Below are 13,493 nucleotides of genomic sequence, written 5' to 3'. Positions count from 1 at the left end.
CCAGAATTGTTGGAAATGATATGGAAAAAAGTACTTACGCTAACTAAGGTACACTTAATGATTTTTGTTTATCACTATTTATAACACTTAGACATGTGAAGAATTATATAACCACATGACTCTCAACTATCGGTACCCTTGCTAGCATCACGTCCTGCTCCCCTCCCTGCCCGGCCCGGCCCAGCCCGACCCTGCCCCCTTTCCCTTATCTCCCCCTTCCCTATATATACGGAGTAATGATCCAATTGAGACCCTATGACTAAAGCTTTGCACTGTGTTTTCCATTACAATAGTATTATGGGATATATAACCATGCATACAATAATATACAATGGAAAAAAAGAAACAATAAAATCTCTTCTGACCTGCAAGATGCAAGATCGAAAATAATTACAGCTATTGAATAAATGAATTTCTACTCTTATATGGCCTTCTTCAAGGCTAGTATTGGGTCATGTTCCTGACTGAACTGGCGCCCTCTGTGTTGGCTTCTTTCGTAATTTCTCATCCAGGACTTTTGTGAAAAGATGGTTGAAAAAGTACTGCATTCTGTGATTTCGAAACAAGGTGAGTTTTGCATTTATTTATGACCTGGTGTAGGTTTGATATCCGTGACAATTTGACACCGGCATACAGTCAGGAATATGACTTGGTAGTTATTTTATGGTTAACCACTGTGGCATTCTAACTTGTAGACAGGAGTCAGATGGAATGTTAGGATTAAAGGTACAAATACTATAACAGTATGAAAAAAAAAAATAACTTGCAGAATATCGACTGTCATGCAATAGTTTCCAAATAAAAAAAATAATACAATCACAAAAAGTGAATGGTGTGCGTGCATCCAGAATTTCTCATGCAATACTTGCCTCTCACACTGATAAAGTTATCATTTTTTCTCTCTCTCACTCACTCTCTCTCTCTCACACACACACACACACACACTCTCTCTCTCTCTCTTTCTATAAAGACTGTACAAAGTTCATGATCTTGATTTGATTAATATGATTGTACTTTACAATGCTGAGCTGAGGTTATATAGCGGTGTTCAACATCAGTGTTCTCTCGCGTCAAACGGTCAAACCACCCCTACTGACACCGTGCACTGGAATAGTCCATCGCTCAACAGAATTAGACTGAACCACTCACAGACAGCATGGGGGGAGGTTATAAATTCTTGTAAATTTTCTGATCCACTGAAATTCTGAGTATATAAGCATTGATTTCTTGCAGTTCATTGTGTGATCCGAATGTATCCATTTCAACTGGGAGAACACTGGCATTAATGCCCGCATCTATATCTGAGAAGCGTTTCTTTGACTTTCTATGTGTGCAAACTTAACAGCCATCGTTGTTGGCCTTTTGCTAAAACTATCGAAATTAACATAAACTTAAGTAGACAAAGACTCTTGAAAAAAAAAACACTTCCTAATAAGGTGGTCGGTCTGTGACCACAAAATGGCACCATAAATGTCTTACTTTGTAAATGAAAGGAAAATTATCTTACTTTTTTTTCTTCAGTTTTTATGTATACTTTGTTTTGAGAAATAGTCTCAAAAAAATCTTTGCAAAAAAAATTATTGTACTTTTGACTAACTTTGTAATAATGGGGTCTAAACCCTTTTGTTAGATATGTGAACCGCTCTACCCTGCACAATTAAACCCCTCCTTGTTAGAATCATCACTACCCGGTTCTTCATTTTTCCCTTTATTATTAGTTTTTTTTTCCTATGTTTCTCCGTTCCCCTTAACTCAATAGAATTCCAACTAGAAGCCATGATATCCCGGAAAATTCAAACCCTATCGCTACATACCACATGTCTTAGCACCTACACATAGAATGGTTTTCACTAGGGTTTTCGGATTTTTTTTCTTTTCTTAGTTGTACACCATGAAGTGAATACAGTGATAAAAGTCACGTTACGGTACGTGTATGGACAACATTCGGGATAAAAGATGTCCGACTATCTGTGTTGATACAATGGTAAATAACGTTCACATGCAAAATCTTTTCTTTCAACAGGCATGCAAAAGAATTAGGAGTCGACATCCACACCACTTCTAGTAACCTTGTTGACATTATGCTGAAAAATAACAGAAAATAAATACTTATGGATAAATCAGATACACCTAAAAGTAAAGACTGCTTCAACGAATGTTCCCCATAGTAAAGAATACACAAACAAACTAACAATTGAAAATTTCTACCGAGAGGCAAAAAAAACATTAATTCAGAATGAACCTAAACTAACAGTTACTTTTCAACAACTTGCATATCAATATAAAAGGCTACAAATCTAATTATAAACTGGTTATAATTGCTGATGGAGGAGTTCACATGGTTCATAGTCAAGAACTGAAAAGTGTGAATACATTTCAATCAAGTACCTTTCACAATCTTTGAAACATAATTTTTTTTATTCTTCTAGGACTCAAAGACCACATGATTTTTGGGCTAAGTCTTAGCAAACACTTGTGGAAAACAAGTCTTCTACAGAAGACATAGCCCACAACAACTAACATACTGTTAAATTGAAAATACGAAATACTTATAAATACACATACCTTTAGTTTAGAGCTTCTCTGCTGTGCATCTTTGTGATTCCTACACACCATAATGAGCTGCTAGTCTTTCCCTCAGAGGTTGAGGAAATTGATCAGAGAACCTCTTCCAGTTTTCTTCACCAACTTGAGCCTTAAACCCATGTAAGATCTGTGAACATATATACCCATTACGTAGTTAATTACTCAAATTCTACAAAGAACCACTTTGTTGCTGTAAGTCAAAGCAGGACAAAGTGAATGGGATTGTTAGTTTTCACTTACCTTGAAAAACATCTCCTTCAGGTCCTCTTTCGGGTTCACCCAAGATGCCACAGCATCACAGAAAAAGATAAAATCCTTGAAGAAGAAGAAAAAAAAAAGGTTTGAACAGTTTATTGTTAATAGGTAGACCGGGGTAAAATGTCTGAATAGTTAATCAACACTAACAGTAGTGTAATTACAGTACTCCATACATATGCATGCATGTCCAAATGTTTGCATGGCTTCCCCCCTCCTATCTCTCTCACACACGCACGCACACACACACACGCACACGCACACGCACACACACACACACACACACACACACACCTCCATGTAGACATGCCAGCATTAGCGACATGCACAGTCTGATTGATAAACACACAAACACATCAATGCAACCTTTAACCTTCCCGTGTCATGACCCCCAGAACCTGAAAGCCATCCAAATACCAGTTGTGTATAAACTAACCTGGACAACACCGCCAGGGTTAAGGGTTATCATACTGCACACGCCCCGGAAAGCAGAATCCTTTTCTTCGTTATCTCGGATATTTCGCAAAGACGTACACCTGCAAGGGAAGGGCAGCATTTACAGGTCAGTTCAGTCTCTCTCTAATCTTGAACAGGTCAGTGAGGTCACTCAAACATGTAAATCCAAATTATTACAGAATTCTTGATTTAATGTGTTTACTATTTGTCTCATGCCACTCGTGCAATTGTGGACCCACAATTCACAGGCAGACCGCTATCTTTATAGAAATATCAAAACAATTCACATGACTCTAACAATTTGAACTATATGTATTTGAAGGACCCTGCCGACCTGTTGTTCATAGCTAACATACACAAAGAGTGTTTGTAACATTTGAAGATTTTACGGCCAAGTCTTTACACGATTTCCTTTTTTTCACATTTATTCCATAGCACATAGAGAAAAAAGAGGGTCTTATCAGGATGGTAGCAACATCGATTTGCAAACACAACCAGAAATAAATACCGCAGATGTTTGAAAAAGGGGTGGGGGTACTGAAACACCGAATGTAATGAAAATGTCGTCCAAGTGTATGTACCAGGTTAGTTAAAACAGAAATACACTGATGAAGAAAGGAAAAAATTAATCTTCTGATTTGAATATAAAGAAAGGCAAACTCATTCCAACTAACTGTTGTTTTTTTTTCTTTTCTCTTCTTCCTTGCCTTCCAAATGAGAAGTACCAATGAAAAGAATTCATACATTGAAAAATGAAACACTTTCTCGGAAGCATGAATGAGATAATGACGATAATGAACTACATAAATCAAAATAATAACAAATAAATAATACACACCACTGCCTTATAAACTGCTGTAGCAGGGGGGCCACTTCTTGTGGACATACGTAACCAAGACGGCCAATTGTAATTGCTACGTACGACACCCACACACGCCAACGTAACAAGGCAACGAGCAAATAAGATGGGAGGAGAAAAAACAAAGAGAGAAAAACAACCGATAAACAAAACACAATCAAGATCAAATGAGATCAGTGATTCAAAACTAGATTACTACAATCCACACACATGGAACCGTTCAAATGGCAAACAAAATAATGGTGATGTTAAAAAGTGGGAGAAAAAACAGACTTTGTACATTGTCGAGTTACATGCTGAGTGAGATAAATGTAGCCAGCTGAGAGAGGAGAAAGCAATATATGTCCTGTGTTCCAGCTTACATATTGACGGTGAGAGAAAACAAAGTAAATCGGTAGGTGACACCCATGAAGTACACTCAGTGAGGTGATTTATATTCTGGATAGAGATTGATCAAGGTTTTCATGCAGTTCAACTGTTTCTCTTTTTGTGTGTGTGTGTTAATCCGATTAAAAGAAACAGTTATTGAAATGGTGTAAACATGCCAGTCACAACTGCAAATTATGTAAAAGTGTGAGAAGATTAAAATAGGATTGTGTGCTCATGAAACACAACACTGATGTGAGAAAAACTTTTTTTTGTGTGTGTTATTCCTGTGAAATTTGCAACAAATAAACAAACAAACAAACAAACAAACAGGAACAAGGTACAACAAACAGGTTGTCATGTGGAGGGACCAAAATTGTACACAAGATTCTGAGAGGGGGAAGAGAGAGAGGACATGCAAATACAAGATCAGGACGGCATTAGAGTTATGCATGTGACTGTCGTTTATTTCACCTTACCGGTATTCTCCAGTAACGTCTTTGGTGTGTTAGGTCTGTTAATAATTTCTATCAGCTGGACCACTACGTGACTGATGTATGGTTTCATGTCAGCGCCTGAAAATTTACAATTTAGTGTCAACTTTACATACCCACAACGACATATACATATTAGGGAGGAATGAAAGAAAATTCATCTACAGCTGTGTATTGGCTTCAAAGAAATCACGAAGGGGAAAATCGGACCAAAATACACAGGTTGGCATTTGGTTGTATTCACATTTAAATTAACTACCACATGTGTGGCTGAAAGTGATAACCATTGCCACACATACAACAACCACTTTTACAAGACAACGCTTTAAGCAGTTTGCTTCAGAAATCAACAAGGGTAATATCGGACATTAAAATAGAGATATTGGTGTTGGTTGCATTCACATTTGAATTGACTATTATATAATATACATGTTGCTGAAAGTGATAACCACTGCATACATACAACCACCATTTCTACAAAACAACACTTCCAGCAGTTTATTCCTCTCTCACAATCAATGTCACAACCATATCTTGTTATCTCTTATCTTGTTGGGGACAATCACATACAACAACTTGATTTATGTGAATTTGCAAGACTCACTGATTTACACTGAACTAAACATCAACAATACAAACTCCATATATACTAAATGCAATACTGTGATTTAAAGTTCAATGCGAAAGTACAGCATTCAAATCACAGAGGAAACTTCCTGTGTGATATATGCTGACTTGACACATGCCACCCCTCCTGCTTCATACATAGCATAGTTGACTGAACATATAAGATAGTAATGCTATGTACAAATGGACAAAGTAAGGTTTCCTGAGACATCTAATAGGTGTCAGATGAGTCAGATTTAGGAGGGTGTCAGGATAAGTTTTACCAGGACCTGGAAAACTCACAACTCCTACCTGTGGTAGGGGTTTGTGGATTGCGATTATTTTTCCATGCCCAAGGGAAAATGGATGAATAATGTATGCCATTCCTCTGCTGTAACGAGTCAATGAAATGAGGTTTTAGCTGCAGCTAGAAAAAAAAAAAAAGGAGTCATCCTTACCCATTTGCATGGAAATTTCTCCTATTGCCCATGTGGCATTATTGCAGACTGATATAAACTCTGGATTAAGATTCTGACCCAGTATAGGTAAGAAGTCACCTGAAATAAACCACAGTAGCACATCATGTTGTTAGCAGTCTAAGATGTTGTAAAGTAATAGTATGTTTGTGCCAATAATCAATGCAGTACAGTACAGTACAGTACAGTACTCAAGCAATGCCAACAGATTATGATGTCGAAATCCATTGCAGACTATGTGGCCCAGAGTCCAGGCTTTACTATTGTGGAACCATGATGGTCAAATGATGAAAGTGATAAATTTGGAATCTGCAGGTTGAAGGTTTGAGCCTCATCGCCACTGCTTGTTTCTGAATGGCAAACGCCCTTGGACAAGATTTAAACCATGCCTGTGGTTCCCAAGTCAACCCAGTTGTATAATTGGGGTCTGGTAGGACTGAGGTTGCCATGTGGATGCTTTAATCCTATGTGCTTACACACGGTGCAATGGACTGTACACTCCTCTGGAAGAATGGATTGTACATTTTTCTGGCAGTTGAGGAAGTATGAAGGGCCATTGTACCACTATAGGTCCATGCCAGGAGTAATAATTGTAAAGTGCTTTGAGCAGTGTCGGAAAGCACTATATAAAAACTAAAAATATTTTAATTACTATCAGAGGGGCCAACAAGAATTCATGCTACACATGTTCCTACAGAAACCATTACAGCACTTTGAGTAGCTCTCTCGATGTAACAAGTTCTCACATCCAGTCTATATTTTGATGATGAAACTGTGAATAAGAACTTATTGTAGAATACTTTTATGGACTACCTACTCGATAACTTGTGCTTTTATTTAATATTTCAAAGATATAACCATTTTGTTTTTCTCTTCTTAGAATATCAAATATTCCTTGCAACATGAAATTCAATTATAAGTTACACCATCAAACCCTTGGATTTATATCTCTCTGCATGATAAGGTATTCTTTTCAGATTATTGAACTTTTTCTTAATCTAGGCAAGATAATGGCAATCATCTGACAAGAATGTCTTGTCATATAACCAAATGAAAGACAACAGGGTGAAAGTAAGTCGCAGTATTTTGAAGGGATTAGTGCTAAAAGGATTTATGCCACTTTTTTTTAAAGTGATTCTTCAGTTTTAACATTTTTTTTTGTTCATGTGTGACTTCTGAACTTAAAAAAGGGCAATTTCTGATCTGAGAAATCAGTACGCAAAAAACATGGATGAAAAGTTTGTTCAGAATCAAAAGGGCATAGTGAAAAAAATTGTTTTTGTTATTTTCAAAAAAAAATTAAATTTCTCATAAGTCTTGATAAAAGTTTGTGAGTTTGTTGTCCTGGGTACGGTAAAGACAAATACTGAGGAAAACATAATTTAAATTTGACTTGGGGTTGGTGCCAAAAAATACAGTTTGGCCTTTTTTTTCTTCTCAAAATAGCTTTTCATACTTAGGCCAGATTTTGGCAGTAACTCCCTTCATACACTACATATATCATTCAACCTGAAAACAAACAATCTTCTAAACCGATAACCTTGGTTGCAGCTTGGTGGCCCAGAAGGCATATATAGTTAGTACGTACCTATATTGGGTTTGACGTGCTGAAAACATGCCTTGGTAAGGTCGCCTAACAGTGCAAATGAACTCTGTCTAACTTCAGGCATCTTATCCTGCAACAAGGAGGATATATCAGAGTAAGAGTTGTTTTGTGCTCCTGTGTGTATCTGAGGATTAGAAATAAATAATTGTTGGCGTACGATCCAACTTGTCATTTCTTTTATGGCATACTCTAGAATTTTTTACTTCTCTCTTTTCGTTTGTAAGTGTATTGTTAGTCCATCAATTTTATTTTCAAGTGCATAAATTTCCTTGAATTAAATGTACTACATGAGTTGCAAATATTTCAAATCAGTATTGTACCAACTAGATATACTAACAATCTGGTAATGTGCATGTAAGGTTGACAAACCGATGATTAATGCCCACATGTGTGACATTATCGTGTTAAAGCTGCACTAGCAGTTCTGGGAGTGTTATTTTTTCGATCAGAGAACCAACAATAGTTTCACTGAAAATCTAAAAACACCCATACTTGGACATAGTATATGTTTATTAGAGGTCGACTGTTTAAATAAGGAGTACAGAAACAGGTTGAAATCGTGATTGTAATGGGAGCACTGATTTTTGGGTACAGACAAAAAAAATCAATTTGATTGGATTTTAATGTACAATATTAATTATATGTACAGCTGCACAGATACACAGATATATTTACCCAAAGGTGATCCAAGGGTTACAATATTACAATACAAGAAAGACATCTAACAGAACAAATTTAAAAAAAAAGAAAAGTCCTAGTCATAGCTAATACAGGCTTTAATGCTGTTAGGACTGAGACAAAACTGTTGACTACGTTTTCCAATCTACAGGAATAGATAGCAGATTTATGCACCTTATATATTATGGTAATTAACTACGTAATTCATTCATTCATTCACATGCTTACTGTATGTCTACGATGGTAATGGGGAAAAGTGTAAACAGTGATGTATTTGATACCTGCATACACTGGAAAAGAAGTGTCATGATGTTGCTCCTGGCTACAAGTGATTCTATGTGATGTTCTAAGCCTTCAGCCAGTCCACTTAGCAAGTCCAATGCTACTATCATGAAGTCTTTGTCTGGTGGTTCAAACTGGTCAGGATGGGTGGTGGATGCCTGCTAACGAAAATAACCCTTGCATCATTTCAATATTGCCCAGAGTGTATACAGGCAACACAATCTGTTGTCATTTTCCTCAGTAAGTGGTTCAAATTTTGGTCATAATATGAGTATGTTTAATCTCAAAGATCTCTCAAAGAAAGTCATCAAAATTGGATATGTACCTGTTGGGGTTGGGGTGGGGGTGGGGTGTCTGACTGGGGTCACTACACTCAGGTCAATCTCAGGTGAAATGTGGATAGCATAAGTTTTTGAAATTTCCATTGATTTTCAAACTTCTGTTTTTAACGAGACATTATTTTAAGCACATTTTTTGGTAAGTCAGTACTTATCAAGAAAGAACATCAAATAATTTGTAAAACTGGCATCAAATTTTAATAACTTACCACAATCTGTGTGAGCGTCTTTTCTACCAGCCGTACACATCTCTGATAAACTGGTTCACAGTATGGCAAGAATCCTGACTGAAGGGCTGTGGCTACTGACGAAAGACATTCTAATAACGGGAACAAGTCCTTGTCTTCATCCTTCAAGATGTTCCATTTGGCTATGAGGGGTGGCATCAAGAGGTTGATGTACTCCTGAACAAGCAATCGCAAATTAGATGAACATGAAGTAGTTGCAAATCAGGTTAAAATTTAGAATACTGTATGTACTACTACCCCTATTTGAATGTTTGACCACACATGGGGATGGCAGACAACACTCTGATCCAAACAGCTAAATTGGTGGCGCAATATTTTTATCACATGCCCAGTAATCGTGAATGTTACTGGAAATGAATGAAAAAGTAGCCCTATACCTGAGTATCCCACAAAAATCACAATGTTGACAAGGTGCTACTTTACGCATATACTGCTTGGGGGCACAATTCACTTGCCTGGCATACATCCAAGACGTTCCAATCAGAAATCAATGGCAAGACTGCATTAAGTATATTGGGGCATGTAATACAGGACATGCAGATCAGTCAAAAAAACACATACATACTGTGTCTTTTCATTTCATTTCATCAGACATATAATAGCAATGGATTAAATTTATTGACGTGTACAGACTGTGAAAAATCGACTAAGTACTGACTGGGCAAAAGCTACACATATTGACTGTTTTACATCTCAATTGCATAAACACGTCTCATTCAAATTCTTATAATGGAAAATTGGCAAGGACTGACACAATTTTTTTCCCACTGAGCTTGTGTCAATCTGGTGGAAAACTTCATGTGTATGCACACATGTCTGTCTATCAGTGTGAGCATATTGTATGTGTATGTGTGTGTGTGTGTGTGTGTGTGTGTGTGTGTGTGTGTGTGCATGTGTGTGTGTGTGTGTGTGTGTACACACATATACATTCATGCAATGTTCACGAAAGGTTAATAATAAGACTTACTGCTTTGTTTAGGTGGTGTCCTACTGAATCTGCCAGGGTTCCTATGGCATCATACAATATCAGTAGATTTTTGTGTTGATATTTGCTGAATGCAAACACTAATGTCTGAAGGATAAAACCAAGGTACGGAACCAGCTCTGTGCATGCTTCTTCCTCCAGGGTAGCAAATGCGCTGTTAACAAGAACAAAACATACAGAAATGCTGTTAGACCATGCATCAAACATGTAAGGCTTGCTTCTGAATTTGAAGGTAACAGTCAAGGAATGGTTGAATACCCACAGGCTGGATTATTCGACTTTGATGACCACTGTGCGATACTGGAGTAATATTCAGGTGTCATCTTTGAATAAATTTACAGTGAATTCTAAACATACTGTCCAACTGTTCTGCTTCTGATTACCACAATACAGTTTTCAAATCAAAATGATGATAAACCAACCAAAGATATTGATGAGATTTTGAATTTCTTGCTCAGATTGAAAAGTAAACGCCCTGGTTCATAGAGAGGTTTTGAGAGTGGCAAATTAAAGATTATGAGATATCAGTGCAATATTTTGATTGTGTGTATACGTATAAATACTTCAACAAATAAAACACAATCACTGCTTATTACAATATTACTTTATCTTTTCTGTTCTATTCATACATCGATCCATCAACTGCATCCCTACCACTCACTCACTAGAGTCAGGTTTTTTTCAGTGTTCTTACAATTACAATTGTGTTACGTGACAGATGGCTTTTTTAAGTTATAAATACCATTCCTGAACAAAAGATCACGTTACCTGCATGCTGCCTCCTGTACTCTCTTATTGCTGTCCAATACCCTTTTCAGGAGCTAAAAATAGAAGGAAAATCAGGAGTGTTGTGAGGAATATCTGTTCTCTCTGACAGTTTTGCCAGACACCTATATCAAGCTAGATGTGGTTGAAGATGGTAGCCAATAGAGTTACATAGTACATTGTCTTCAGTACAGGTTTCTTCATCTCGCCATGAGGTGATGCACGCTTTTCAAAATCACACATGCCTTAGGTTATGAATTTGATGGACAAATTCTGCAACACTAATTTTTTTCAACTACTAAACATCTTACATACGATATTCCTTCCGATGGACAGAAATAGAACAGTTATATATTTCTATTCTACCGATAGGCAAATGTACAACATCTTGATCTTCATCAAATATTAATCTTGAGAAGTACATACATCAAGTTTGGTTGAACAAACACAAAACATCAAACTACACAATTTTTTCCAAATTCAATCGTTTTATTCACGGTCAGCATTATATTGAAAATAATTTAATCTGCAATTGATACCTCTACAAATCAATACTCTTGTAGCTCTAGGTATGTTTGATCATCTTTTGGATATTTTTTAACTTATTTATAGGTTTTTGGGGTTTTTTTTTGAAGCATGTATGATTAGCATAAATCAAATCAAATGCCCATAATATTTATAAGATGTTGACAAAATCTGTTCACACAGTTTACATATAGAATGATGTCACATCAATATAAACAGTACCATCAATGGAAAGTACACAGGTAGTTCTGGTCATTTTAAATACAACTTTACCACCTAGCCGCGTCACAATCAACACAATTCAAGCGCTATACGCAGCACTACACATGGACACACATTACTAGAGACACATGAGAATGCGTTGATTTTGTTCTATTTTGACCCTCTAGTATGAAGTCATATGCTAATATTACAGGTGATGAGAATTGAGCTACTGAGGAATAGCAGTTTCCTGTAAAATTTTGCTAGTTTTCCAATGACAAAAATCACAAATAAACACAACATATGGCTAAGAATGTTAATGAATTCTGTTACTTCAAAGAATAAAAAAACATGTTGGTGTGTGTATGTGTGTGATGGAGAACATACCTCTGTCATAAGTGGCTTCAGGAACATATCATGGTTTTGGCTGACCACCCAGTGGGCATACCGACTCAATGTCCAGCAAGTGATAGACCTAACCAGGGCCTTCTTGTCTGACAAACACTGGATTAGGAATGGAATCAGCTCCGGAAGATGAGGTATCATTCCATTCATACAACCTGGAAGTCAAAGACAAAACAAAACATTCTGAATATATAGAGAAATATTTGACTTGTTACTAGCAATGTGTCCTGTTATTAACAACTAACACTAATTAAACAGGGTTCATCAGTGACACAGCCCCGGAGATGTACAGATATTTCACCATCATAAGAAAAACAAACCCACATCAACAACAGTGTGATTTTTATTAAAGGCATGTGCCCTCTAAGTCAATTTGATGTGCCACTGACAAAGCAAATTTCTTGTTGCCAACTAAAATTTAATGTTCTCCTATCCCTTACTATGTAGTGACTTGCGAGAAACCAAATTCTATCATTTTGTGCCGCGACAAAACAATTTGTCTTTAATATACACAGACACACAGCTTGTCATTTCTGGCCTCATTATTTCACTGCATGGTACATACATGTAGAGTTTTCTCTAGAAAGCAAGTAGACAGTTACTGACACCATCAAAAATACAACCAACTATAACTAAACACAATTTTAATTCTGTTATATTACCTTCGGCAATGGCGCCAAGCACTAAAATTCCAGACTCTTTCACTTCCCACTCTGGATGAAACAAGGTTTGTTTTAAAATTGGCAGTAGTGTAGGTAACAATTCTTCTCGGAATACATTGGCCAGGACATCAAGGGCTGCAGCTGAACACTTGCCTGCAACACAACAAGTTAGACTGTGTGATACAACAATCAAAATTAATCATGACCAGATGTTCTCAAAATCATTTTTTTTGAACATCAAAATAGATATTGGTAATCTCTGTTTTTACGTTGAATGACAAAGACAACAAAAAACTATCAGATACATTCAAATTTTAAGAAAAAAGTTTTCAAAAGGGTATAAAACTGACAAAATTGTACTTTAATACAAAAAACTACAATAATACATTTCTAAAGTTAAATTTTTCAGACTGTGCCCCTGGACAACTAGTGCCATCTGCACACTTGAAATGTTAACTGCTGTGTAACAAACTGATTGTTTTCAGTTATAGTTCCTAACACAATGCTAATCGTTATCAGTTCAACTCACGTAGATTCCAGTCCGACAGAGCGTCGTCATCATCGAGTCCATCTGAATCTGACCCATCCTGTAGGTGAGAATAAATAGATGAGAATAAATATTACATGAGTTCCTGCATTATCTTACAACAGAGTACGTGTAACTTTGTCAGATGAAACTTAACGAATATCTGTACATTCT

General features: G+C 36.6%; 1 protein-coding gene across 4 annotated transcripts in view; it reads right to left on the bottom strand.

Annotated features, from left to right (window-relative positions):
* Positions 1-209: 209 nt before the first annotated feature.
* Positions 210-13,493, bottom strand: part of LOC144436658 (transportin-1-like) — a 40,692-nt gene continuing 27,408 nt past the window's right edge. Inside the window, exons 9-23 of one of the 4 annotated variants that reach the window (XM_078125499.1) lie at positions 13,323-13,380; positions 12,794-12,946; positions 12,114-12,286; positions 11,004-11,056; positions 10,218-10,389; positions 9,212-9,406; positions 8,664-8,825; positions 7,687-7,828; positions 6,081-6,179; positions 5,002-5,097; positions 4,136-4,211; positions 3,278-3,377; positions 2,827-2,901; positions 2,566-2,713; positions 210-2,084 (exon numbers count right to left, since the gene is read on the bottom strand). In XM_078125499.1, the coding sequence (XP_077981625.1) occupies positions 2,606-2,713; positions 2,827-2,901; positions 3,278-3,377; positions 4,136-4,211; positions 5,002-5,097; positions 6,081-6,179; positions 7,687-7,828; positions 8,664-8,825; positions 9,212-9,406; positions 10,218-10,389; positions 11,004-11,056; positions 12,114-12,286; positions 12,794-12,946; positions 13,323-13,380 (1,662 nt within the window). In that variant the 3' untranslated portion in view covers positions 210-2,084; positions 2,566-2,605. The remainder of the gene's footprint in view (positions 2,085-2,565; positions 2,714-2,826; positions 2,902-3,277; positions 3,378-4,135; positions 4,212-5,001; positions 5,098-6,080; positions 6,180-7,686; positions 7,829-8,663; positions 8,826-9,211; positions 9,407-10,217; positions 10,390-11,003; positions 11,057-12,113; positions 12,287-12,793; positions 12,947-13,322; positions 13,381-13,493) is intronic. The other 3 variants (XM_078125501.1, XM_078125500.1, XM_078125502.1) reach the window with 3 other exon arrangements.

The sequence above is a fragment of the Glandiceps talaboti genome, chromosome 6, assembly GCF_964340395.1.
Source record: "Glandiceps talaboti chromosome 6, keGlaTala1.1, whole genome shotgun sequence".
Taxonomy (NCBI): Eukaryota; Metazoa; Hemichordata; class Enteropneusta; family Spengelidae; genus Glandiceps; species Glandiceps talaboti.
This window is presented reverse-complemented; position numbering and strand designations above follow the sequence as displayed.